This window comes from Melanotaenia boesemani, chromosome 5, assembly GCF_017639745.1.
Source record: "Melanotaenia boesemani isolate fMelBoe1 chromosome 5, fMelBoe1.pri, whole genome shotgun sequence".
NCBI classification, from domain to species: Eukaryota; Metazoa; Chordata; class Actinopteri; order Atheriniformes; family Melanotaeniidae; genus Melanotaenia; species Melanotaenia boesemani.
The window spans coordinates 31,598,353-31,625,452 of record NC_055686.1 but is presented as its reverse complement, the minus strand read 5'-3'; the positions used below and the strand labels follow the sequence as shown (position 1 = coordinate 31,625,452).

At 40.6% G+C, this 27,100-nt stretch overlaps 1 protein-coding gene and 1 long non-coding RNA gene across 2 annotated transcripts; both read right to left on the bottom strand.

The window, feature by feature from the left end:
- Positions 1 to 1,499: 1,499 nt before the first annotated feature.
- Positions 1,500 to 12,264, bottom strand: LOC121639926. Its single transcript, XR_006010272.1, has 4 exons — positions 12,223 to 12,264; positions 12,032 to 12,142; positions 1,933 to 1,964; positions 1,500 to 1,823 (listed from the first exon to the last, which is right to left on the bottom strand). It is a non-coding gene; the product is annotated as an uncharacterized LOC121639926 (long non-coding RNA).
- Positions 12,265 to 19,202: 6,938 nt separating this feature from the next.
- LOC121639317 lies at positions 19,203 to 22,082 on the bottom strand. The gene is made up of 5 exons (XM_041984479.1): positions 22,037 to 22,082; positions 21,562 to 21,894; positions 21,195 to 21,302; positions 20,884 to 20,918; positions 19,203 to 19,383 (listed from the first exon to the last, which is right to left on the bottom strand). Exons 1-5 carry the CDS (start codon positions 22,080 to 22,082, stop codon positions 19,261 to 19,263), a joined length of 645 nt encoding a protein of 214 aa, XP_041840413.1. The 3' UTR covers positions 19,203 to 19,260.
- Between the last annotated feature and the right edge of the window lie 5,018 nt (positions 22,083 to 27,100).

Below are 27,100 nucleotides of genomic sequence, written 5' to 3'. Positions count from 1 at the left end.
TAATGTCATGAAGGGCACATTTAATTGCTTTTCAGGCAGCAGAAGGTGGAATGAGTGAGCAGATAATGTAGAGAAACGAGCTACAAAGAGGTACACCAAGCATTTTGAAACAGAACTAACGCTTGTGCTTGTCAGAGAAAGAAAAATGAGGGGAATAATTTAATAATGATTAGTGATCTAGTTTACATTGTCATATTTAAGTTTGACTATATATACACATTGAAGCACATATTGTAGTATTTGGCTTTAAACAAAGTGCAACAATGCTCAAGAAAGCTTAAATTGGAAGCCTTTACTGCGTTGGTTCACTGAGATTCCTCTATGAAGGTGTGGGCTCAGCCTCCAATGTTCCCAGGTCCAGGAAACACCCCTGACGGTTACTACATAAAACTACCAACAGTTTATGCCTCTAACAAATAATTAAAACGTTAAATAATCTATTGACTCCACAGACTTTTCACTGGCTATCTATTTTTTTCAAACCAATCTATACCCTTGAAAGTAATCAGTGATTATCAGTGATTATTCATTTGTGCCCTCCCCTTTCTTAATCCTCTTTAACAACACTACACTCACTAGTAAGCTGTCCCCAGGCCTGGTTCCAGGATAATAGAGCACTTTCACTTTTCTGAGGCGATGTGGCTAATGCTACTCCATCAGTGTGACTGAACAGAACTTATCACCTCAGTAGTGTAACTTGGTGGGATACTACAAGACTCAGTCCTTGACCCCCTTTTGTTTTCTATTTGCATGCTATGCACAGCTCCCAGCAGCTTTGTGGGTATCACAGCTTCTCGTACTGGCATTAAACCCAGGATGCCTTGTCACTTCCATTGTCTATTCTACTGAGAGGTTGATCACAAACAAATATCTCTAAAAGTATACCAAACTATGTACCCTCAAAGAATAACCTGTTGAATGGTGTAACAGGACAATGAAAGGATTTACAGAAAATCAATTGGATTTCTCCCAGCAATAAGCTGCAGCATAAGCAATAATTGTTTTTTTTACATCTTAATATATGTGGGTTGGATCTATATAATACAGTAAATTTGTATAATTCATCCTTTTGCTTTCAGGGGGCACCAATGACTCAAGGTACACAGTTGTCTGGGGTTTTCTGGTGTTGGGTGGGGCCTCTGCAAGATGGGTTTTAAGCTTAACTCATGCTTGGGTAGCGAGATGGGTAGATGTTTCTCTGCTGTAACACACCTGATGCAAATAAAATTGATCCAACAGCTTATCAGGTTCTGCTAAGTGATTCATTCATTTAAATCAGGTGTGATAAACCAGGGAAACCTCTAAAACCTGTAGGATTGCAACTCTCTAGGACCAAACTTACCTATCACTTACCATCTAAGATGTTGAATGAACAGAAGTTCTACATTTTCAACTCCAACATTTTGCAGAAACATCTATCCAAATAAACAACACGAAAAGCATCAGAAGATCAGTCCAAATTTGTGCCTTGAATTCAGAGTGAGTGGACAAATCTCAATTTTTACCTCAGACCAAACTTCCTTTATGTTAAACAAGTGACACACTCGTCACTCCATCTGCATCAGAAAGCTCTCAATAACTTTATTTATTAAAATAACAGACTGACAGACATACCACAGTCTCCAGACAAAAAAACACTGACACCAATAATATTAACAACTCCTCCCAGAAGTCCAAGCATCAGTTCATCATTGAGCTGCTGTTATGTTTCCTCCTTCAGTCTATCTGGTAGCAGCATAGACAACATTTGGCTCCAGCTCTCTTCTTCTTCCTTGTCGATTAAAAGTCACAGTGGCGTAGTTCAACTCATCAGAGTCAGGGATCTGTAAATAGCACTGAAACAGTCTTAGCCAGGTTATCTGCTGCTGTTTGAGAAGAAAATCACAGATCGATGCTAAATCATTGAAGAGCAAATATTGAAACTGTACTCACCCCACCCAGTTGTGTAGATTGTTCTTCATCAGCTTAGAAACAGAGAGACAGAAAAGGGAAAACAGTCACATAAAATGTTTCTTGTGAGAGTCCAGGAGCCTGTTCCTGAAAGGAGGTTCAACTAACTCAGAGTCTAGTCAGAAACTCTGGATTAACTTAGTCTGAACTGGGTTTTCAGTTCTAGATCAGCTGCTTTGAGTTGGTTCAATCAACTCTGAGTATCTTTAAGCAGAATTGGGAACCACATCAAAAAGCCATCATCAATGGAGGAGCCCTGATACCCCAACTCACCAGAATCACCCCACAACAAGTCTACTTCTTGAGTTCTCCACATATTTCTGATGCTGCCCCCAAGTAGCAACAATATACAACCGCATGGAGACGTGCCGTTTACCCACCCCAATACAGATAGGTTACTGAGGAATGTTATGACCGTTCTGCAGACTTCTTAGTTTTAGTGTCCATGTAGCTAATTGTTGAGACACTTTGGGTGGGCTGTGGATATGGAGTAACACTTTGTCAAATCTAATCTGAATTTTAGTTTGGTGGCCCTGAACTGTCACAGCAATACAAAAGCCATTAAAGTTACAACACTTTTTTTCTCTTTTTTTCCAGAATTTACAACACACGTAATGGATGAAAAGTAAAGCTCAAAGTGAGGAAAACACTAATGGTAAATAATGCTATTTAATTTCAGTATGTGCTATTATAGATGTTGTTATCTGTGATGCGTAAATGAAGAGATTTCCTGTTAGGGTTAAAGGTAGTGGGTCTTCACCATTTATCACCTGGGCGACCCAGTGGTGGGTGGAGTTTTCACATCATTTAACCCTGGCAATCAGCCGGGTCATTAGCCGGATGACCCACTCAGATTCAACGACTTGTTCGGTGAGAATCCCCCTTTTAAACAGATGGTCAGATCAGTCGGTTTGTTAATAAACCTCCAGCTGAGCAACAGGCGACATTCTTGCATGCAAAATGTTGTGCTCATTCACGTAGACATGCACATGGGGGCACGCAACGCAAGAAAATAAAGAAAGAAAAATGTTCAATTTCTGTTACTGTCGCATGGCACTACAACTAACCAGTGAGGGGCTTCATTGACTGACTAATGAGCTGAGAGCAGGCTATACAGCACAGTCTGCAAACACTTCCTTTTTTTTTTTTTTTTAACTTGTCCTGTCCAGCATCATAGCATGAATCACGAAATCTATGTAATCTTGCTTGACCTGACCGGAGGGGACAGAAAAAGATGGAAAATAGCAAAAAGAGCAAAAGGGAAAGAAGAAAGGAGACCAAAAGATCACAGACAGACGGCAACGACCCTTCAATCCACACCATCACCAGACAACAAACTGTTACACCTGTACATGAACACACCAGAAAATTTCCTACAACTTTTACAAAAGCAGAAACACACACGCAGAAAAAACAGGGCTGCTAGTCATTAAGAGTTTTTAAATAATAACCAAATCAAAAAGACATAACAGCGACCAGATACTAACTCACAGGAAAAATACATAAATAAATAAATAAATGAATAAATAAATAAATAAATAAATAAATAAATAAATAAATTATTGCTCAGTATTAAAACCCACTGGACAACTCAGTGACTGTGTCAGCATGCAGAGCATGAGAAACAAGGAGTGATCAGTAATGAACAGTGGTGAGTGAGATCATGTAAATGTGACCACGCCTCCACGGAGGCCAGAGGCAGACCAGGGCCAGAGGCCCGGGCCCTCAGCAGCAGACCCGGAGCACCAACCCAAGCCACCCCACCACGAAGATGACTCCAGCCCCACCCGAAGGGCGGCAGAGGAGAGCCCCAGCAAGAGCCCTCCACGGCCCCCGGAGGACAGGTCCCAGTGGGCCAAGATCAGCAGCTGCCGGCCCCGCCAGGGACCGGCCACCCAGGGCAGCTCAAGTGAAGAGCCCAGGGCCCCAGGAGCCCAAAGGCGGCCGCCCCACCCCCCAAAGGCAGAGGGCCCGCAACATGCCTAGGAGGACCAGGCCCCCCCAGACAGCTACCCAGTGTAGGCCAGCACACACCCCGATTGCCTAGCCGCCCACCCCGGGAACCAGGGTGCTATCGGCCCCCTCCCCCCCTACTCCAATCTGCACCCCATATAACCCCACACTCACACCCTCCCCCACGCCGCACCCACAAGCACTCACCACCACACAGTCATGCCACACACAACCCACCCACCATGCCCCGTGGGGGACACCCCAGGCGGAACAGAGGACAGCGAGCCCCAAGCACCCCCCCTCCACCACTGAATGGTCTCCTCCGTTCCACCCCGCATGGCTCCACGCCTCCCAACTCCCTATGTGTGTGTGTGTGTGTGTGTGTGTGTGTGTGAGACAGAGAGAGCGGGAAGTAAGAGGGGTCCGGTGATTTACGTCACAAATTAGATATTCCCATATCAAGTGATGAGTGAGATCATGCAAAAGCGACCATGTCTCCACGGAGGTCAGAGGCAGACCAGGGCCAGAGGCCCGGGCCCTCAGCAGCAGACCTGGAGCAAACTTCCCTCTGGATGATGAGCCTCTAGTGGCATTAGGCACCCCCGCTCCCCAGGAGGCCCCCCAGGCCAGGAGAGGCCGCCCCCCATGACAGGGCCATTCAGGGACCACAGTCAGTGAGCCGTCACCAACCCCAGAAAGTACCCACCCTCCCACACCCCTAACGGGGAATGAGAGGATGGGGGCAGTGGCAGACCCACAGCCCACCACCCCCAGGCCCGCCCCCCACAAGTGCACTTAACCTGTCCCAACCACACACAGAAACACATGCACACACCTATTTCCTTGCACACTCCCGCTCATCCTCATTCATATATGCCCTCTCAGCCCCACCCATACAATATAAACACTCACACAGCATCCAACCCTCCCACTCTCACTCCCCAGACACACCCCTACTCATCCTAACACATGCATACGCAAGCACACAAACATACCCCCACACACACAACATACAAGCATCCCTGTCTCACACCCCAGCACCTCCCCTTATAATCCTCCGAATCCCACTCTGCCCTCCTTCAAATCCTTACACCCCCCCTGCCCCCAGGCCATACCCTGGGTCCCAGGGCGCCAACCAGACACCAGGGCATGCACCAACCCACACCACGGCAGCACATCCGGGCAGGCCCAGACATACGGACCCCACCACCCCGGAGAGAGGAGGAGCACCCCCGGGCACCAGAGCCCAGAACCCCCGCCCAGCACGCCCCGGAATAGCCCGGCCACCCGGCCCAGGACCAACGCCCACCAACCCAGGCACCACCAGTGGCCTCACCCCCCGCCACGAGGCGACTCCAACCGCTGGCCCCCACAGCCCCCGACGGGGCCAGACCCAGAGACACCCCCATCGCAGAGCAGCCCGGTCCTGCACCACAGGCAACCACAAAGAACCCGCAACCACCAGTCACTCCCGGCCATTTCCCAAACCCCCATAGCAACGAGGTCACAGTCCTCCACCTACACTAAGTGATGGAACTAAGCACAGGGGACCAGAGGGAATGAGATTCAGCTAAATAGTTCTTTGAGGAGGCAGACATTGTCTCACTACTGATGTGGTCAACTAAGAGATTTCTAAACTGCTGAATGCACAGATTATTTTTGTTTTTCCAGTTCACAAGGATAGTTTTCTTTGCGATGCATAATGCTGTGCGTATTATGTGTGCAGAGTTAATTGCCATATTAATGTCACTCAAGTCACCTAGTAGACATAGTAAGGGGATTGTAGGAATATTACATTTAAACCATGTTGACATGTCCATACATACCTGAAGCCAGAACTTGCGGACAGGTGTGCAGGACCACAAGGCATGGAGGTAGTTGTCAGGTGTGTTTTCATTGCAGTGTGTGAAGATGTTTGATTGTGACAGACCCATCCTGAACATCCTTTGTCCTGTATAATGACTTCTATGCAGAATTTTGAATTGTATAAGTTTAATATTTGAATTCATAGTCATTTTAAAGGTGTTTAAACATATTTGTGACCATTTATCTTTATTAAAGTTACTGGATAAGTCACCCTCCCATTTTGAAGTTGGAAGACAGATTGAGTCTTCTAGTTTGTATAATAGTCTATATGTTTTCAATAATAGCTTTGGGGCATTGATATTCATGAATTCTGCCACCCTAATAGGTAGCTGTAAGTTTAATTCATTAATAGTATATTTTTTACATATAATAGATTTAAGCTGGTGATATTCTAAAAAGATTTTTGCTACTTATTCCATATTGTGACGTGAGAATATTAAATGACAAAAAGTTTCCATTTTCTATTATATGTTCTAACTGTTTTATTCCTTTATTTTTCCATTGAGTAAAATTGATAAGCTTTTTGTTTTGCAGGATGTCAGGGTTGTTCCAGAGGGGTGTAAACTTACATGGAAAAAGTGAGGATTTGGTTATTTTTAGAAAATCCCACCAAGCCACTAAAGAGGAACTGATATTGATGCTTTTAAAACACTTATGTGTTTTGATGGTTGAGCTGATGAATGGCAGGTCAGAGATAAACAGATCCTCACACAATCTAACATCTAACCATGATTCATCCAGACTGCTAGGTTTAAGCCATTTGGAGATATACTGCAGCTTGTTAGTTAAGAAAACATGATTAAAGTTGGGTAGCTCCAATCCGCCTCTATCTTTAGTCTGTTGTAAAGTTTTTAGACTGATACGTGATGGCTAATTTTTCCATAAAAATTTAGATATATGTGAGTCCAGTGACTTAAACCAGCTGGAGGATGGTTTAGTGGGTATCATTGAAAACAGGTAGTTTACTTTAGATAGAACAGCATTTTAACTGTGGCAACCCTCCCCATGAGTGATATGGGTAAGCGCTTCCACCGTGAGAGATCATCCTCTATTGCTTTAAGTGGCTGGACATAATTTCGCTTTGTTACTTCTGATAACCTGGGGGAAATGTTTATGCCTAGATTTCTAATGTTTCCAGACTGTATTGTAGTATTGGGTGTGTTTTGTAGGTCACAGTTGATGGGCATAATAATAGTCTTAGACCAGTTAATAGAGTAGTCAGATATTGATGAGAATGTGTTAATAAGTGTGATTGTCTGGGGGAAAGATGTCGGTGAGTTCTGGAGGAAAAGTATTACGTCATCAGCATAAAGACTTACCTTATGTTCTATATTTTTGGCATGGATTCCTTTAATCTCTTTATTTTGTCTTATGTCTGCAAACACTTCCAACATGGAGGAAGCGATAATTTTAGCTGTCTGACATCTCCATACTTTACAATACTTCACACAATTATTATGGAGATGTAAAAAAAAAAAAAAAAAAGGCAGCCGCATGGGAACTTGTTGGTGCCAGGGTGAATTTGTCCGAACGTAGGTCCTGGATTTAACGGGATGAATGATGATATTCACCATTCTGTTTCCTTGTTTGTAAAATAGAATGAACCAGGGTTGTTGTTTTCTTTTGTTCAGTATAATCAACAGCAAGTTGCTGTCAGTTTGAGCAAAATCTTCTGACTCTTCATCCTTCATGTCTTGTCTGTCACAAGTTGCGTTTCCATTACAGTTTTTTGCAAAATAAAAGCAATATTTCTGAAATTTTGACAAAGTGAAATTGTGATTTGCAGGTGTTTCCATTGAATGGTGTTTAGTGCACAAGCCGCAATTCTTGTCGCGCAAGTCCCGTGAGACTCCACTTTAAGGGAAGATGGAGATACAAAACATTTGCATTTTGGAGCAGCTATTTCAGTTGTCACTACACCTGTTGCTGCTCTCCTCATCAGAAGATGGAAGAAGCAGGTGATAGTTAAAAGGCAAAGTCCGTACGTATGGGAACGTGCACGAATGAGGGATTTCTGGGAGAGCATCATCACAGAGGATTTCACGGACAAATTATGGATTCAGAATTTCAGAATGACCCAGGATACGTTTAATGAGTTGTGTGATGCCACTGAACCTCTTGTGGCACCAGACATTTCATGCCCTTGGGAGGCAGTTCCTATTCGGAAGCGAGTGGCTATTGCCCTTTACAAACTGGCAACTTATGACAAGTACAGGGTAGTAGGCGAAATATTTGGTGTCAGCAAAACCACTGTGCACAGCTGTATGTATGTATGGGGTTTGCCAAGACATATTCAGCAAGCTGATGAAGCAAAAAATTTATTTACCAGAAGTGGACGAGGCCCTGGAGATTGCACAGAGCAATTACAAGGCACACAAAATACTCCAGGTCTACGGTTTAATCGACGGGTCTCACGTACTTGTTCGTGCACCAAGCGATGGCTATTGCGACTACGTTAACAGGAAAGGTTGAACATCAACAGTTCTGCAGGCTGTGGTGGATTAATGATCAAGGACATCTGCGTGGGATGGCATTTGGTCACAGCTCATTAACTTACCCACACATGCAAACAATCTAAAATGACTTGGATCAGAAGCACAGTTATGCTTAGCTTTACCTCACTCCCATGGGTGTACATAGTTATTACAGCAACACAAAGGTACATAGCAACAGTTGGTTTAATGTGTGGTTACACACAACAGCTTAACACAAACATATTTGTCTTTGCTTTCAAAAAGTGTGTTTTTACAGAAAAATATGGCTCAATGTTTGAACTGCCATAACAACACTACATCAACATTTTAAAGTTTTTGTTTTAAATTCTTTTGATTTTTTTAACTTGTGGTTCAACAAAACTTTTTTAACAATAATTTTCTTTGGCGCATGGTTGAAAATGTCTTAAAAGGCCCAATGTGCCAATGTATAGGCTATTAAACAAAACATTCTTAAAACTATATTTTTTCTGTTCTAAAAAAGTGCCTTTTCAACATAAATAAAAGTGGCTCCATGTTTAAGCTGCTATTACACAAAAAAGTAATACTTTGCAGTGTAATATAATTATGTATAAATTATTTTTAAAAAAAATCTATGGCGTGGCATATGTTTGCTTGTAAATAACCTATAAACAGTGGTATGTATTGTAAGAGAAGGAATGGTCAGGAGAAGAGGGAGATGGAGAATGCTGCTGATGGTAGGAGGTAGGAGGAGCTGTTGATGCTGGCATGATGGAGGTGGTTGATGGTAGGACCCAAGAGGCTGTTGATCTTGGAGATAGGGATTGGATACTGGAGGTAGTTGATGGGGCAACGGGAGCCGAGCTTCAGCCAACACTTCTAAAGAATGAGCATGGCGCTCTGCTGCCACTGTAGCTCTTGAACTACCATAGTGAACTACTCGATTCAGCACATCAGTGCATTTAGGCTGGCTTGATCTTGTTTTGTTTGCTCCCTTATCATGCTCATGTGCAGAGATGAAGTTTAAGCCCTACGCTTCTTTGGCTGTTTCCATGCTTCTTGAGATGGAATTGGGGGTTGAGCTTGCGATGACTCTTCCAGCTCTGGTACATCAGGCACTTCATCAGAGCCATGGGATGACATGAGCAAGTTATCACATGATGCTATAGTAACAGGAAAAAGAAATAATATATATATATATATGATAATTTATAATGTAAAGATAATAAATATATGCACACACACAGACAGTAATGTGCGAAAGTCTTGGACACCAAAGGTTGTTACGGAAATTGTTTTAGATTTTAATTCAGTTTTGTAGCAAACTAGTTACAATGGTAAGCTGCCCACATATAATTTCTGACAAATTTAATTTCAGATCAAACACTAAATTCATCAGCCAGCCAAACTACATTATGTGATTTTAAAAGATAGTAAATTCTTGACTTACATTCTGAATCTGTTGAAGTCTCCCGAATTGGTTCCTCTGTGTCTGCGTTTGTCTCAGCATCTAACAATACAAAATTAGGAATACATAATTATGTAGCACTACAACATAAACCAATTTAGATAGCCCTAGTATTATAGTATGATATTTTTTACTAACATGTTTTTTTATGTATACATATCTGTACATAAATATAACTATTTATGTTCATTTTAGTGTGATAATACCTGGACACACACTTTGTGTGAGCAAAATGTGACATAGGGCATTGCGCAATATAAACAACCCTTTATGAACATACAAGACTGTGTGTACACATGAGCATTTTGACACGGGTAATGTACAATAACATGAGCATTTTGACATGGGTAATCTACAATAACATGAGCATTAAAATCTTTGCTCCGGAGCACTTCAGCACGGAAGCACTTTGGCACTTAACTCATTTCAGATAGTATGCTAATTCTTGGTCTGCTATATGTATTATTATTTTGTAGTATTTTACAAACGTTGACATAAACCTGACAATGAGACTAACAATGAAAATTGGCCACCGTTTTAATCGCACATATTTACATGCAAAAGCTTATATTTGCTAACCTAGCGTTAGCATGCATGTTTACATTAGCATATTTGCTAACTTCGTCAAGCCATATAAAAATAAAGTAACTGGGACTTACTCATGCTGTTTATCACTGATGACATTGCCTGAAAGATCGGTCGATGACCCAAAATGCTGTCCATGGCATCGAAAAATCGGAACTTTATTCAGGCCTTCCCCCCGGCTCCGCTTTTGCACATAATCCATCTTTACGCCAAGTAGCGTTGTTTCAGGGTTTTTTTCACTTGCTGCGAAGGATTTGCCACAGCTTTTCAAAGCTCCTCTCGCTCATTTCACTTACCAATTCTTTCTAAAAGTCTGCATTATGCTGTTGTTTACTATCAAGGATAGCAGTTATATTTTTCTCTTTTATTATATGTAAAAACATTTCTGTCTCCTCTTCGGTCCATATATACTGCACCATCTTGCTTGAAATGAATTGATCTTGTGACCCACTATGCCACGTCCGGTGAAGCGTAAATGCGAGAAAAGTATTTCCATTACACTTTTGCGATATACTTCCATATCGACACGTCTGAAAATCCACCTCATGAGAGCATAAAAACTTTTTAGCAATATTTGACAGTTTTTTTTAAATGTTATTATGATATTTAGCTTTTTTGCAATTCTAGAGGTAATGGAAACACACCTACAGACTGATTTGAAAATGTCAAATTTCCCTCCAATATCATAACAAATCAAATTTCTTGGAGAAAAGCAATCTAGGAGATCAACATTGCCGCTGTTATTGCTGTTGGTCATATCCCGTGTGTTCGGTTTCACCTGAGTAGCGATGAGTTTCACCTGTCACTGTCGTTGGTCACGTCCCGTGTGCCAAGTCCATAACAGCTAAGTTCAAAACTAAAAACCAAGCCAGAAACCTGGGAGTAGTCATGGACTCAAACCTGAATTTTGGCAGTTGTATTAGGAGAGTTGTGAAGTCAGCCTATTATCACTTAAAGAATGTATCGAGGATTAAAAGATTGATGACTCAGCAGGATTTAGAAAAACTTGGTCCATGCATTTATCTTTAGTAGACTGAACTACTGTAATGCTGTCCTCACAGGTCTCCCTAAAAAATCCATCAGACAGCAGCAGTTAGTCCAGAACATAGCTGCTCGAGTCCTCCCTAAGATCAAGAAAGGAGATCCTAGAACTCTAGTCCTCAGATCATTACACGGGCTTTCTGTCTGTCAAAGAACAGACTTCAAAAATCCTTCTGTTCGTTTACAAAGACTTGAATGGTTTAGGACCAAACTACATTCAGGATCTTCTGGTTCATTATGAACCAACCAGATCTCTCAAGTCTTTAGGTTCAAGTCTACTTTCTGTTCCCAGAGTCAGAGTTAAACATGTAGAGGCAGCATTCAGCTTTAAATAAGGCTGCTTATTATTAAAACAGCTGTTAAATTCTCTATACCGGATCTTTATTTCTTGCATTTCATCTATTTTATTTTAGCTTTTTCCTTTCTGTGTTTAATTTATTTTATTGATTTTAAGATTTGTTTTTAATGCACTCATTATTGCTTCCTGCACTCCGCTGTAACACTTTTAATGTTTTCTGTGAATCACTTTGAATTGTCTTGTACACGAAATGTAGTGTACAAGTAAACTTGCCTTGCCAACCACAGAGACTTACAATAAATATTTATTTAAAGTTAATTCAAACATTTCTGACAATTAAAAACCTGACACATTTTTTAAAATGTAGATTAACAAAACATAGTTGGATAATATGGACTCAGCATCTTTAAGAAATACCTTTCTGAAGTTTCTTGATTTGAAGAACCAGACCAACGATGATGGTCATGAAGAAAACAGTCAGACCAGCCAGAATCCCTCCCAGCAGCTTCGGGTCTACATCAAGCTTTTCTATAACAAAATGCATTAATCCAGAGTTAATGGTGGACTCAGATGTAGATAACTAGTGGTTATAATGAAGGAAATCTCACTTTGACAATCACTGGTGATGTCATCTAGTTCATGGGAACCTTTTAATAAAATGGAGAAAAACTGTCTGAGTACCAAGGAAATGATGAAAGTCAGTTCATTTCTATTGTTAATGGAAATAACCAAGAACAAAGACAATGAGATCATTAACTGTAATCTTACCTTCCACGTGTAGCTGTACCACATTGAGATTAATGAGTACATTTTCATAAAATCCACAGAAATAATGTCCAGAATCAGATATTTCCACCTTTTTGATTGTGAGAAACCCAGTAGAGATGTTGAAGCTCATTTCAAATGATCCATCTTTAAATCCGTCGCAGTATTTAGGTTTGTTTTGAACACCGTACATGAAAGAGATACAGCTGAACTTGGTTGCGTTGACCAGTCTGTACCAGAAAAATACTGAACTTTGTTGGAACGTGTTGCAACACGACAGTGAGACATCTTCACCAGGACGGACCTTCACGATCTGCGACCCAGAAACTGAGACAGAGACCCAACCTGAAAAACATCAAACTCATTATTTATTTTCAGTCAGACAAATGAAGCTTTGAATGAACTTTAAAAGCTGACATAGTTCTGGATTGAACATAAATGTGGTTGAGAATAATTCAGGGCTAGACCTTACTTAAGCTACAGAGAAGTGAAGCTGTTATCAAGGTGAAGGTCTTCATGGTGTGTTGACTGCAGCAAAGTGATGTCCGCCAATGAACTGTAACCCAGTCAGGATGCTTTCAGTGTTTAGAGGCGTTAAGAGGCGGAGATTCTGTTGCTTGAAGTGACCACATTAGTGCTTTCAGGAAAACATGTTCAAACGCTGAATGTTGCTCTTAAATTATACTTGACATCATGTTATTTCACAGCTTGTTTTCAAAGAAATCATTGAAGGTGAGACTCTACAGGTGAATAATTTAAAATTTACAACTAACTGGCATCACCACAAAACTTTCCTTGTTTATTACTCACATTAAGACTTATTTTTTTTGTATTGCAAGTTTTCTGAAAGTTTATTTTTAAAATGTAAATTAGGTGCTATATTGCCACAAAATAAAGTGCTAATTGGCATATATTTCTAGGAAAAAAAAATTAACACTGGGTTAAGCCAGTTCGTGTTTCCTTTTGCATTTTGTTATCATATTAGATATTGGATATCTGTTTCACTACACGATTGGGAAAATACCTTCAATAACCAAGAAAACTCAATTTTGCCATGTTTTGGGGATAAAATGCTCTACAAATCGGACTGTGAATCAGATAACAAACCCTTCTGTAAACACTTTAGAAACACAGACAAGAGTAGAACTGGAAAGTTTGGTGTCTGTACCCAGCCAGCATGTCTATATGGGGCCCATAAGGATTAAATTTGGACTGCAGATAAGAGACAAGGTTAGATAAAACTATTAATCCCACAACGGGGAAATTAGCGTGTTACTACAACTCAACTACAGAAAAAGAGTAGGAAAAGCAGATTAACAAATATAAAATACAAATATCAAATACAAATGCAATAGCATAAAATCTATATGCCACAGTAACTGGTGTTCTATGTATCAAAACAAATCAAATCAAAACTTTAAATCAAACTGTAATTATATAGCGCTTTTTATGCTAAAGGCAACATAAACTGCTTTACATCATTTAAAAAAAAAATAAAAATCAAGTATATTTGCAGAGCTCTGGTCTCACACCAGCCGACAAAGTCACAGATCACTGACCCTGTACTCCTGGTCATTCCTGTCTGACACACATCCAATAATGGCTGTATCATTTCGAGAACTTTTGTAGGTGGCAATGGTCTGAGTTGTGCCTGAAGTCTGATGTGTATACCCTGAACAGGAAGGCGTCCCCATGTTACAAACTACCACATCTGACACACAATCATGGACAGTCACATACAGTCAGCTGCTCGTCCACACTTAAGTAGATAAGGACTCTGTGGATCGGACAGAGTTCGGTAGATTGTTTCACCACCAAGGAACAACAGAGGAAGAGTTGTGCCACTTGTGGTGGGAGCACTAGGCGTCTTTTGCTGGCAGAGAATAACTCTCGAGAGGTATTGTAGCTATGGACTAAGGGGTAGAGGTTTGACAGAAGCTGTTTGGGTTATTGTTTTGTAAGCCAGAAGAAGAGCTGTGAATTTGATGCGCTGCAACTGGAAGCCAGTGAAGAGTGACTAGGAGCGGAGCAACATGAGCCCTTTTGAGCTGGTTGAAGACCAGACCTGCTGCTGCATTCTGGATCTGCAGAGGTTCAACTGAGCATGCAGGCAGGCCTGCCAGTAAGAAGTTGCAGTAGTCAATGCGTGAAATGACCAGAGATTGGCCCAGGAGTTGTGCCGTATGGCCAGACATTTTCCTAAATTAAGAACAAGAGTTGGTTAAGTTTGCATGAGATTACTTCGTTCATCAGAGACCTTTTAAACGATTTTCAAACATGACGGGTGCAGACAACCAACATAGCATAAAATGTTTATTTTTGACATTTTCTGCACCCTGATCTGAAAGAAAACATCTTGAGAAGAACAAGGAAAAACAATAACAACAAAAAGGAAATCTCAAAGTTTTTTCACTCTGAATCACTGTTCAGTGGATGGATTTGCTTGTTGAAACAAATATCTAATCGGCCAATCACAAGGCAGCAGCTCCACACATTTAGTCATGTAGACATGGAAAAGACAACGTGCCAAAGTTCAAACTGAGCATCAGGATGAGGAAGAAAGGAGATTTAAGTGTCTTTGAACGTGGCATGGTTGTTGGTCTGAGTATTTTCACACACAACCATCTCCAGGTTTTAGAGAGAATGATCTGAAGAAGAGAAAATATTTCTGTTGTGGTCCATGTCCCTGCTCTGGTGTGTGTGGCTGTGGTGGGCATGCCTCTGTTTCCCTGGCATCCATGATCTTCACCTGCACCTTGTTAGCAGTCACTTATGGCCCAGTTACAACACTGGCAAGTAGTTTGTGGGCCAGAAGTGGTCCTAATATGGGAAGCCTTTATTATATCATTTTTATTTTGGGCCACATGTGGTGCTCATGTGGCTGAGTTTTGACCTTCACACTCATGATTACTCAACACCATGAGACAAGACCAAATTTTGGCCAGGGATGGATGGACCTTGATAATGTATCCAAAATCTTTCTAATACAAGACCCAAAGACAATTTAGTAAGTGTGTTTAGCAAAGTTTTCTTGTGGACAGAGCTAAACATTTATCACCTAATGGAGTATTTTTATTTATCTAGTTTGATCCTGTAACCAGAGACAGATCTGTACACCATATTCTTCATACATCTGTATACAATAACTTTTGTTCCCTGAGTAACAGAAGTTAAAATCATACAAAGCAAGCACTAAATGTAGACCACTGTTACTGTAGAGGATTGAATTGTATGAAACTCAAATAAGAAATGGAGTTAAATGCTGAGGTCACATTTAAAGTGAAAAAGGGTTTTGATGGGTAAGATTGTTGGTGTTTGAGATAAAATCAGTACAGTCAATGCACTGAGGGCAGCAGTAGGGGGAGTTTGGGTTCACTGAGCTGTGCAGCGAGGCACCCTGCTTCCTCACTCCACTTAATACATGCAGGAGCCGAGAAAAGCTGGTGTCAGTGTGTTCTTAACTTATTCTGCCCCTTACCAGGTATGGACATCCTCATAATGACAATCTTTGCTCGCAAGTGGGTAAAAAAGTGTTAAATCTACCAAGGATTACTTTTGTACTTTGATGTGACTGTGTGTTTTCATGTGATAAACTAAGTTTTGTATCTGCGATGAACCACGTCTTGAGTTAGCATAATTAGCTTGAAGCTAACTGTGTTCTATGCTAATCGTCTGATGAGTTGTGTAGTTAGTAAAACTTATGGATTAGCTGAGTATTAATGTTTTCATGTATGTATCCATTGTGTTCTGTGTTTCATTTCTGTACTGCTAAATTAAGAATGCTGTTAATTCTATTGTGACATATGGGTTAGAGGCCTGACAACTCTGGAAATGAGCTGAGTCACAGTATGTTCATTCTGTTTGTTACTATATAGTATTTTAGTATGTTCATTCTGCTTAAAGGTTTGTAAATGTTAGTATTATAGCTGTATTTAGGGTAACATCTGTGTCTACAGTTATATGCAATGTATGTACTGCACTGAGCCCAGTTAATACACACAGGAGCCAAGGAAAGCTGGTGTCCGTGTGTTAACTTATTCTCCCCCTTAACAGGGTGTTTACATTACCACTGCTTACGTTCAAAGCCGGTTTTGCCACTAAGCGACTGCTTCGGGCCTCGCACCACTAGGGGGCCCCCTACCGAAGAAGGTTGTTTCCGTGAGTGGTTTATGTGTTTCATTATGAATAAGAATTATCCATCTAGTACAGAAAAAAAGGAATAAAAGAAGGCTGATGAAGCAGCTGTGCAAGGACAAGGTCATTTCTTTTGCAGTTATACTGTAAAGTAAGGTATTAGTCTGGTGATAATGAAGATTAGACATGTGGCAGCACTTTTTGGTGTGATTTCAGCAGCAGTTGCTAACAGGTTTAGCAACTGGTTGGGTATTGTTAGCCAGCAAAGCAGTTGTAACTCAAGCTAGCGGTAGGGTTGCCAACTGTCCCATAAAATATAGAATTGTTCTTTATTTGACAATTAAATATTTCCTCCTGACATTTTATTGGTTCAATAGGGATGGTCTGTATTAAACGCAATTTGTTGCGGTCACTGTTGCCTAGAGACAGATGCCACATACCGACGCTGCTCACAACACCTGCGTCTTTTTGAAATGTCCTCTGAACCTGATACTCCACCACGTCCTCAAAAGCAAAAAACTCTTTCGTTCTTAGCTGGACAACATCAGGGGAGATATTTACAAGACAAATTGTAAAATGTGTCGGTGCATGTTTTCAGTGGCAAGGTGGGCTGTCTGACGTCAGACATCATGCATCAGGAGAGCAACACTGGAAGCACGTAGGAACACAGAAGATTAGAGAGTCAGTGTCCCAGTTAGATAGATGTATGTATATATATGTGTGTATATATGTATGTGTGTGTGTGTATGTATATGTGTCCATTTAAAGAAAAAGTCAGACTAATGGATTAATAGTTAATTAATGTTCAGAGAAAACATTCATTTATAAAATATACCTTAACTTTAACTTTAAAAGTTACATTTAGTTCTGTCTATTTAGTTTATATTTTAAAAATTATACAGAATCTCGTTTAGCTAAGTTAAGTGATTGTGCAATAACTAAGTTGTGTGCATATGGTATCTTGTTGTATATGTTCCTCTTGTATGTTAAATAGGAATGCATGTTAATTAGGTTCCATAAGGCTGTATTAAGAGCACTTTACATGAAATAATGGTGCACAATACAGTGTCCTAGAGTGTTTTGAATAAGTTAACATACGATATATCACAACTTAGGGTGTCACATCTACCCAAAAACTTTGTTCATGGCATGAAGGGGTAGGGCCCCCAAAACCATATTCTGCTTAGGGACCACTGAAGTCTAGAGCTGGCTCTGCTCACGTGACTTTGCCAGTATTAGCCTGCATGAGGTATGAATACAGAATGCTTAACTGTATATGTAAACTTAGTCACTTTATCAGGTCCACATCGCCGCTGCATCTTTTTCTCTTCTGACCATTCTCTGTAAACCCTAGAGATGGTTGTGTGTAAAAATCTCAGTAAATAACATGACTTTTGTTTTCCAGGAGACTCTGTGGTTCATTGTTGTTCATATAAATCAAAGAGTTTTTACAGCAGTTTTATTCTTGATCTCCACAACAAGGACTCATGTGATGTTTGTGGTCAGTGCTGATGTCTTCCTGTAGTAAAGACTCATACAGATGATGTTTGTCATCACATGTTCTGGATTATCCTGTTATTTTACATCTACGTTAAAAACAATTCTGCAACAATACAGAGGCTGAAATTATTCAGTCAAAAGGTGAGCAGGTCAGATTTTACTAATTCTTTTCAGACTTTGTCACTACCAGTGAAGTCCTGCTGGTTTCAGATGTGATCAGACCACACTGTGCTGTCTCTTCCTGAGAGATGTAGATCTACACCTCCCCCCTCCTGCAGATCATTAGACTGTATGGGTGAGTATCACAGTCAGCATCCTAAATAATTCTTCAATTATATCATCCATGTTCTCCATGGTCTTGTGTTCTGGATTGCAGTGATGCATCAATGCAAGGCAAGTTTTTAGTATAAACTCACCAGCCACTTTATCAGATCTAAATTTAAGGTATCATGTGCATCTCAGGCTTTCCTGCTATTTTATTATTTGTTATAAATCATAAATATGTAAATCCAGCAGTTTTAATTTGAACCTGGTAATGTTTTTAAAACATTTCCTAAAGCTCTTTGACTTTAGAGGTCTGTGAAGTTTACCTCAGATGTACTGAGACCACACTGAGCTGTCTCTTCCTGTCACACACTGGTGTGTGTGTCGCTCCTCCCACAGCAGACATCTGGACTCTCTTCATGAGAAAGTCTGACAAGCATCAGCTCTGACTCCTCCTCCATCACACATCTAACATGATCTTTCTGTTCTCAGAAACCAGGTGGACAGACGGATGAAGAAACATTCAGTTTATTTCTACCAGCGACTCTTTGACACATGAGGGATCTAAGCATAGCATTTTTATGATACACACTCAAGATTCACCATATAAGGTTCTCTGTCCTACAGACTGGATTCACACACGAACATCCTATATGCAAACTCTATGATTGGAGGATACAGGACTGAGGAATTTTCTTTGTTTAAACCATATATAAGACAGAACTGTACATCAGGTCTTTGGGTCTTCGTTCTGGCTTTGGGACCTCCAGATTTTTCTGCAGAAATCTGTTTTGATGTCTGAACTTTTGTAATAAACTTCTTTTTATTATTCAAGTCAGCGTCCAGAGACGTTTTTGCCTGAGGTTCAATTTTTCCACATCTCCTTATCAAGATACATCACACACAAACAGAAACATGTCAGCAGATGAATGTGAAGAAGCCTGAAGTCCACTCTGAGCTGCAGCTCCAGCTGCTTCCTGAGTCTATCTGGTGGCAGCATACACAACATGTGGCTGCAGATGTGTCTCTGATGCAGGCCTGCTGCCTCCTCTGGCTTTGGCCTGGAAACTTAGAGCTGCGTAGTTGACATCAGCTGAGTCCATGTTCTGAAAATCACATTTATTCAGTCACACAACGTCCATGAGTTTGTCAAAAATGTGAAATAATATTGAAAATGGGGAAAGAGTAAATCATATAGAGTAAACCATATGATATCAGGGTTTCAGAGGAGTGACCAAAAGCTAAATGAATTAGATCTGAAATGAAACCAGATATGAGATTACACACCTACGGAAGCTGAAAGTGGCCATTTTTACAGTTACCTTTTATAGATGCTGTTATCTTGAGATCACAGGTTAAACTTACTCATCAAGATACCTACCTTTTTTTTTTTATTAAAATACAAGGCGCTGGAAAATGAGCTGTTACCATCTCATTTACTTTGTGATTGCTGCATTTTAGTCAGAATTTAACAGTGTACTGAGGCAAAGGTGTTATTTGGTTTACGTCCTGTAAATGGCTTTTCTGAAGTCAGAGGCCTAGAATATACTTGCTTTTACCCTCACATTCTTGTAGGCAACCAGCTCCATTATGACCATAATGGTGTATATGCTTGCTTGTGAACTGTGGCTGTTACCTTAAGATTCCACTGGGAACACATTAGAAAAGTCAGACTGGATAGAGGGTAGATGGCATATAAAACATCTAAGCCAAGCTAGTTTTCTTGAAACCAGGGCTCAGCGATATGGCCTGTAACTGACACACGATATATCTTCATGTTTTGAAATCTTCTCTAAAACACTAAAAGATGAATTCAACATTATCATGGATAAAAAGACACCAGTAGGATTTAAGCAAACTCTGCTAAGTTAAACTTGTGATTTTTTACTTTCAACAACCTTTTGTACCAGGGACCTGCTCTCATACACATTTTAATAAAACCCAGTGTTTCCCCAACCATTATATTAGGGGGCGCCCCAACCCCCAACATCATAGAAGTCATGTATTTAGCTTCCTTCTCTTAACGCTCATAAACTAGCTAGACAGCTAGACATCAAGTTAAACTGGTCCCTACACTGCCCCTACTGGTGACTCACATATTACACCTTGTGAATGTGCAACGGTAATTTCTGAGGACTTGCATAAAACAATGCTTCAAACATACATAAAATATACCAGGCAGGCATCAAAAACACATACATGTAATTGAAAAGCATGTATATTCTCAGCAAGGCCTCTGTGTTTATTCAAAGTTCTGAAAATACTGAATTAAGTATTTCTGTTACCTCAACAAAAAAAGATTATCTAAAGACAATGATATTTAATAAATGATCAAGCACGGCTGCAATTGGCTTCTTTAAATATCCACTGTGCAGAACATTTTTTTAAAAATGTCCAGACAAAACATGATTTCTAGTATTTTGATTAAACAACTTTAGTTAGAGCATAATAAATGTTCAATGTTACAAGGAAGCATTTTAAAGCAAGTTAAACCTCTCTACAGTCTCTCTACAGGCTGATGTTATTTATAGTTGGATCATCTCTTTAAATTGACAATTAAACCACATAACTGTTTACTTTAGTTGAAAAAAAAAAAAAAGTCTTACCGCGCTTCTTTCTGGCTGCGCCTCCTCATTTGCATCTAAAAAGGCAAATAAAAATCATTGACAGACACCTTCATGGATTTATCCATCAGATTCCATGAAGATGTATTACAGCAGAGCTGCTAAATTTGGTCTTATGAGTACCGTGGTCCTGCAGGCTTTTAGTGTTTCCAACACACCTGACTGAAATTATTTCAGTCATTGTGCAGAAATTTGAGTCAGGTGTGTTGGAGCAGCAAACATTGAAAACCTGCAGGACTGTGGTCCTCATGGGAATGTACTGAGACCTGCTCTAATCTATAAGCCAGCCGTACCTTTCTGAAGTCTCCAGACTCTGACGGCCAGAACAACGACTGTTACAGTGAGGAAACCAGTTAGAGCACCCAGGATCACCTTCATCAGGTTTGTAGATCCATCAGCTTCTACAAAGTATTTACAGTCAAACATTTATATTTAATCATTTCAGATGTGGTTGATACTGAAATGATTAAAGAAGGAGGAACCTTACTTTCTGTGCTCTTATCATCACCTTTAATGGATTCATGTTCACCTGCAATAAGACAATTTTATTCATGTTTATTTCTTTAGTTTTCTTACTCCTGTAACAATAACTTTGAGATATTCAGTTTATTTGATGAGGAAAATCTAAGGTTAACATATGAAACATGAACACAGTCTTACCTTGAACTGTTAACTCTGTGGCACCGACATTGACTGTATGTCTCTTTACGTAGAATCCACAGAAATACAGACCAGAATCAGAGAAATCCACTTGTTTAATCCTCAGAAAGACAGTGGACATGTTGGAGCTCATCTCAAATTTTCCATCTTTTAATCCATCACAGAGTGAAGGTTTACCCTCAGCTCCATACATGGCAGAGATACAGCTGGGTTTGGTTCTGTTCACCACTCTGAACCACTCCGTCGTGGTTGGAGATGTAGAAATGTTGGAGCACAGCAGAGTGACATCTTCACCCTGCTGGACCTCCACAGTCTGAGACTCACAGATCCAGCCTGAAACAAGCAGCAGAGAAAACACATTCATTCTAAGCTGATTACAGCAATTATTTCAACATTTATCTGGAGGTTAATCAGGAAAAAACAGTTACTGCATTAAAGATATGGTTGTATTTAATGCTGAGAACACGGCTCTTACTGTGGCTGCAGAGAAGTAAAACTGTTATTAAGCTGAATTTCCTCATTCTGAGCATCACTCTGTCACATTCAGACCGCTTTATATTGAGGACGGGGTTTCATTAGGAGGGGGCGTGGTGTTCAAAGGTTCAGGTTAGACGACTCGAGGGCTACAAAACCTGTTCTCTGTAACATCTGCTCCGCCTGCTGTCTCTGTTCATACAAGTGGATGTTGTTCAGGTTGATGGAAAATGTCAGATTAACCATTGCAGAATTTTCCTACAGCTTCATGTTGTGCTGCATTGTGTTTACTGAGGGCAAAGTGTATATATATATATATATATATATATATATATATATATATGTGTGTGTGTGTGTGTGTGTATACACTATCTTTCAAAAGTTTGGGGTCACTTTGCCATGGGATTCAATAGGGAAGTGACCCCAAACTTTTGAAAGGTAGTGTATATATATATATATATATATAATATATATAGTTTATTCAAGGTTCATTGTGTGTGTGTGTGTGTGTGTGTGTGTGTGTGCGTATACATATTTATACATACAGTTAATAAATTTAATATTTGACACATCCCAAATTTTTCTCAGTAAACATATTTCTAAAGATGCTTTTGACATGAAATTTTCACCAGATATTTGTAAGAGCTAATGCAATCCACGCATGCAAAGATCAAATCTTAGATTTTCATAAATTATGTGTAGTAAAATGGAACGACACAGGGAAAAACTATTGAACACGCTTACTCAAAAGTATTTATGACTTTGTATAACAGCCTTTGTTGGTAATACCAGCTTCAAGATGCCTGTGTGGAGAAATCAGTCGCATGCATTGCTCACGTGTAATTTTAGCCCTTTTGTCCCCACACAAACAGTCTTCCACTCTTTATATCAAACCCTTCATGTTACGTCCCTCTTTCTAAATCTAGGGGGTTTGCGTCGCTAACAAAAACAGAACAAAAACAAAAACAGGACAGAATGTAAATATATAACAATAATTTCATTAATAAGCCCAGGTTCTAATCAATACAACAAATAATAATCAACAAAGGTTATACTAATCTAGGTTATATATAGTCCGGTAATAAATAAAAGAAATCTAATAAATAAAAGGTGTACTTAAATTACGGTTTGAACAGTTAACAATTACCATTAACAATTACAAAAAAGAAACTTAACCAAATATCCAATGCAAACGTAAAGCTTAACGCTACAACTCAAAAGGCTACGCACAAAAGGTGAGAGCTTCTCTGCTCAATATCAACTCAAAAGGCACAACTGTGCACACAACCAAAAGAAAAGGAATTCAGCTCACAAACCACACGGCTATTCTAACACACAATGACCAGCATCTACTCTCAAAACCCAGCCTGGCAAACTGTGGGCCTGATGGAACACAGCTGCCACGATTGCAGTTGCTTCCTCCCTTTTGAAGTCCCGGTGACTGTTCTGGTTGGCTGTCGAAGAGGAAGGCGGGAACAGCGTCATCGTCCAGCTGGGCACAGTGCAGATGAAACCTGAGCAAGCGGCAGCCAATCACCACCAAGATGCATAATAAACTTTATTCTTATAGGGTCCTTTCCATATTTTCCTCTTGCCTTTACTTTGTACAATGAGTTCAAATGGTTTTGGAAGATTCAGCTAAACTGAATGTTTTTCCTTTATTTTTCTCACATTTTACTAGAATATATGTGGGGTACTCAACAACACAATTGAAGGGAGAGCAATACTTTACAATCTTGAAGAGAACCATTACCTTTATGTCAGTGAAACAAGATCCATGCTCATGGAATGCTTGCGCCATACCTGATGCAGCATTTTGGAGAGAAGTGAGTTTCAGGTTCAGGGTAAGCCTGTTGTTGACTAGTTTTTGTTGCTTTATTATTGTGAACCCACTCAGGGTTTCAGATTTAAGTCATCTCACCCAAATGATGGTTCTTTAAAGCTACACTAAAGACCTTTCCAACCTTAAAACTCAATGTTTGTGTATTGCTTTGATGGCAATCTGACATTTCTCATGTACATTGCATTTTTGCAATGTTGTCTCATATTGTCTTATCTCTTGCTCTGTCCCTTTCTCTCTTTCTTTTATTCTCCTAGTCTGATAATGTCCTCTTGGGTTTCTTTATTGAATCAGCCACTGTGAGGTTCAAAAGGGCCAGTGTGCTGATATCCAGCTGTTGGTGTGTGGTGTGGAGCTCTAAAGCAAAATGCTGTGGTAAAGTGGGCACTGGGACATTTAAAAAGTTGTGAAGTGGTTTCTCAGCCCAGGATGCTGCAGGACAACAATGGCTTCAGGAATTAATATAAAAAACTCAGTGAACCATCAAAACGAGTCATGAAACAGAGGCCTTTAAGGCAGGAAAGTTATATGGTTCTTGTCACGTGTGAGCGGAGGTGAGGACCCAAATGCAGGCGGATCAGGCAGGAGACAGAACTGGTGCAGATTAAAAGGGTTTATTTTCCCAAAAACTCAGGAACAGGGAAACCTACATTACAGGGGATGAAGCACATAAGGATCTAAGCAAGACCCAAGCAGAACAATCCAGGCAACACAGTCCAGAGGCTGCGCAAACAGCAAACTTGGTTCAGGGGGTCGACCAACAGGACGAGCAGACTGGACCTCTGGCGGACGGCTAGAGAGCTGCATGGACTGAAGCTGGACTTCTGGAGGACGCGCAGACTAGAACTCTGGCGGACAGCCAGAGGCCAGTATGAACTGGGGCTGTACCCATGGAAATGCAGACTGGAACTGGATCTTTTGGAGGCGCGCTCTGTGAGGTCGGAGCCCTGCATGGAGCCGGATCTCTGGAAGAAGCCCTGACTGGAGCCGGATCTCTGAGAGGCTCGCTGACTGGAACTGGAGCACCGGGAAGTGTGCTGACTGGAGCTGGAGCACCGGGAAGCGCACTGACTGGAGCTGGAGCACTGGAAGGTGCGCTGACTGGGTCTCTGGAAGACAGAGATATGTTAACAGGAAGTCTGGCGGGCGACCGGAACGTCGCACAGACAGGAGCTGAGTCACTAGGGGGCTCTCTTGAAGTCCCATTATGGCAAGCTTTAGCATTTGGTGCAGAAGAGGAGCGATCTTCTCATGAGCGTCGACCACAGGTGGGAGAACATCTATCATACATAAAGGGCTCAATGATTCACTGGAATGGCTTTAAAACTACACAAGTCCATGAAGAAATCACAGAGCAGCTTCAAACTGCACATGCAAGTGAGATATTGGATTATAGAGAACATTTTACATGCGTAGCAGCGGTGACAGCCTTTCTCGGGAAGCAAGAACTTCCTAGAGGGCACAAGGAAACATTGGATGGGGATGATAAGGGAAAGTTTTTGGAATGCATTGAGCTTCTTGAGAAGTGTGATCCTTTTCTTAAAACATACAAACCAACTTCATGTGCAACGTTCACCCTTGTCCGAAAAGGAAAGGATTCAAAGCACCTCTAATGTCATTATTTCAAGAATAATCTCTGAAAATAAATTAAATTAAATGTTCTCAATAATGGTGGATGAAGCAAGGGATCATCGATCAGAGCAGCTTGCACTGTGTGTGAGATATGTCTCCCCACAAGGCTTGGTGAAAGAGCGATTCCTTGGATTTTGCCAGCTTGATGCATTTGATGCCAAGTCCATCACTGAAACCATAGAGCTGCAGCTTGAGATACATGGAATAAAATGTGTTACTCAATCCTACGATGGTGCTGCCTTTATGAGTGGAACAGTGAATGGTGTACAAGCTTGATTCAGAGAGGAGCATCCAGAGGCACTATATGTTTCCCAAATTTCCCTGAGGACTCTCCAAAGGGATTAATAAAGTATTTCTATTCTATTCTATGTTCACAGCTATGCCCATGAGCTTAATCTGGTGCTTTGTGCCACTTGTAAAATAATCGAAGAGGCAAGTGACCCCTTCAAACTCCTGGAGTGTCTCTACTCTTTCTTTTCCACAATTGCAAGAATTTCAAGGGAAACTTGAGGTGGGAAACAGGCAACTTGTTCAGTTGTCAAAGACAAACTGGGCATGTCAGATTGAAAGTGTGAATGTCACTCTACAGAACCTTCCTGCTTTGATCCAGACATTAGGGGAAAATTCAGCATCTCTAGCTAAGGGGCTGGAAGGCAAGCTTTGTAAATTCAGCACAATCTACATGCTTGTCATGTTTCAAACATTGCTCTCAGTAACTCAAGGCCTACACAAATACTTACAGAAAGAGACTTGGAGCAGGGGATGGAATATAAAATGGCAGTTCAGACCACACTCAAAAGTTACAGGAGTAATGAGAAAGCACATGATATTTATGATAGGACCAAGGCACTGTGTGATGAGCTTAAGAAATGCTCGAAAAACATTTTGTGGTACACGGTCAGACCTGTGTGTGATCTGTGTGTTTTCCCTTTTGGATAAGGATATGTTCCCCTCCCTTACCGCTATCTTTCAAACGTCCTTGACGATTCCAGTTAAGAGCTGCAGTTGTGAAAGGTCTTTCAGTGCTCTTCGCTGACTACAGACATGGCTGAGGAATACAATGGATCAGGAGCAGCTTAGTAATTTGGCTGTAATGTCAGTTCGAGAGAGAGATGCTGACCAACGTTGACCATGGGGTGGTCATAGATAGATTTGCACAGGCGTTTCAGCTTCTACTTTCAAAGAATTAAGCAGCATAATTAGCAGATGGTGGACATAGAAAAAGAGATGGTAGCAAATGAAAGGAATTGGGGATATGAGGATTACCACATGGGAAAACTGGAGGTGACAGAAGGAAAGTAAAAGAAAGAAGGAAAAGAAATAGAAAACGGAACATATCAAGTGAAAGACCAAAAAAAGTAAGTGAAAGAAAGAAAGAGGTGAGTGACAGAAGGAAAGAGGATGGAAGGAAAACAGAAAGAAGGAAAGAGGCATATGAAAAATGAAAACAGCAAGTTAAAAAAGGAAAGAAGGGGAATGATGGAAGGAAAACAAGTTATCAAACCTGTAGGGAAAGAGAGAAAAGAAAGATTAGATGATAGAGAGGTACAGCAAATGCTACATGGTCTTTATTCTGAAAATTGCAAATGGCTG

Bases quoted from the DNA above. Each gene is read 5' to 3' on its own strand.
- LOC121639317 (XM_041984479.1), bottom strand. From the start codon at position 22,082: ATGAGGAAATTCAGCTTAATAACAGTTTTACTTCTCTGCAGCCACA. The intron at 20,919-21,194 runs GTACGGCTGGCT...TTGCCTTTTTAG, and splicing joins AGTCTGGAGACTTCAGAAAG to ATGCAAATGAGGAGGCGCAG. The intron at 19,384-20,883 runs GTAAGACTTTTT...TGTGATTTTCAG, and splicing joins CGCAGCCAGAAAGAAGCGCG to AACATGGACTCAGCTGATGT.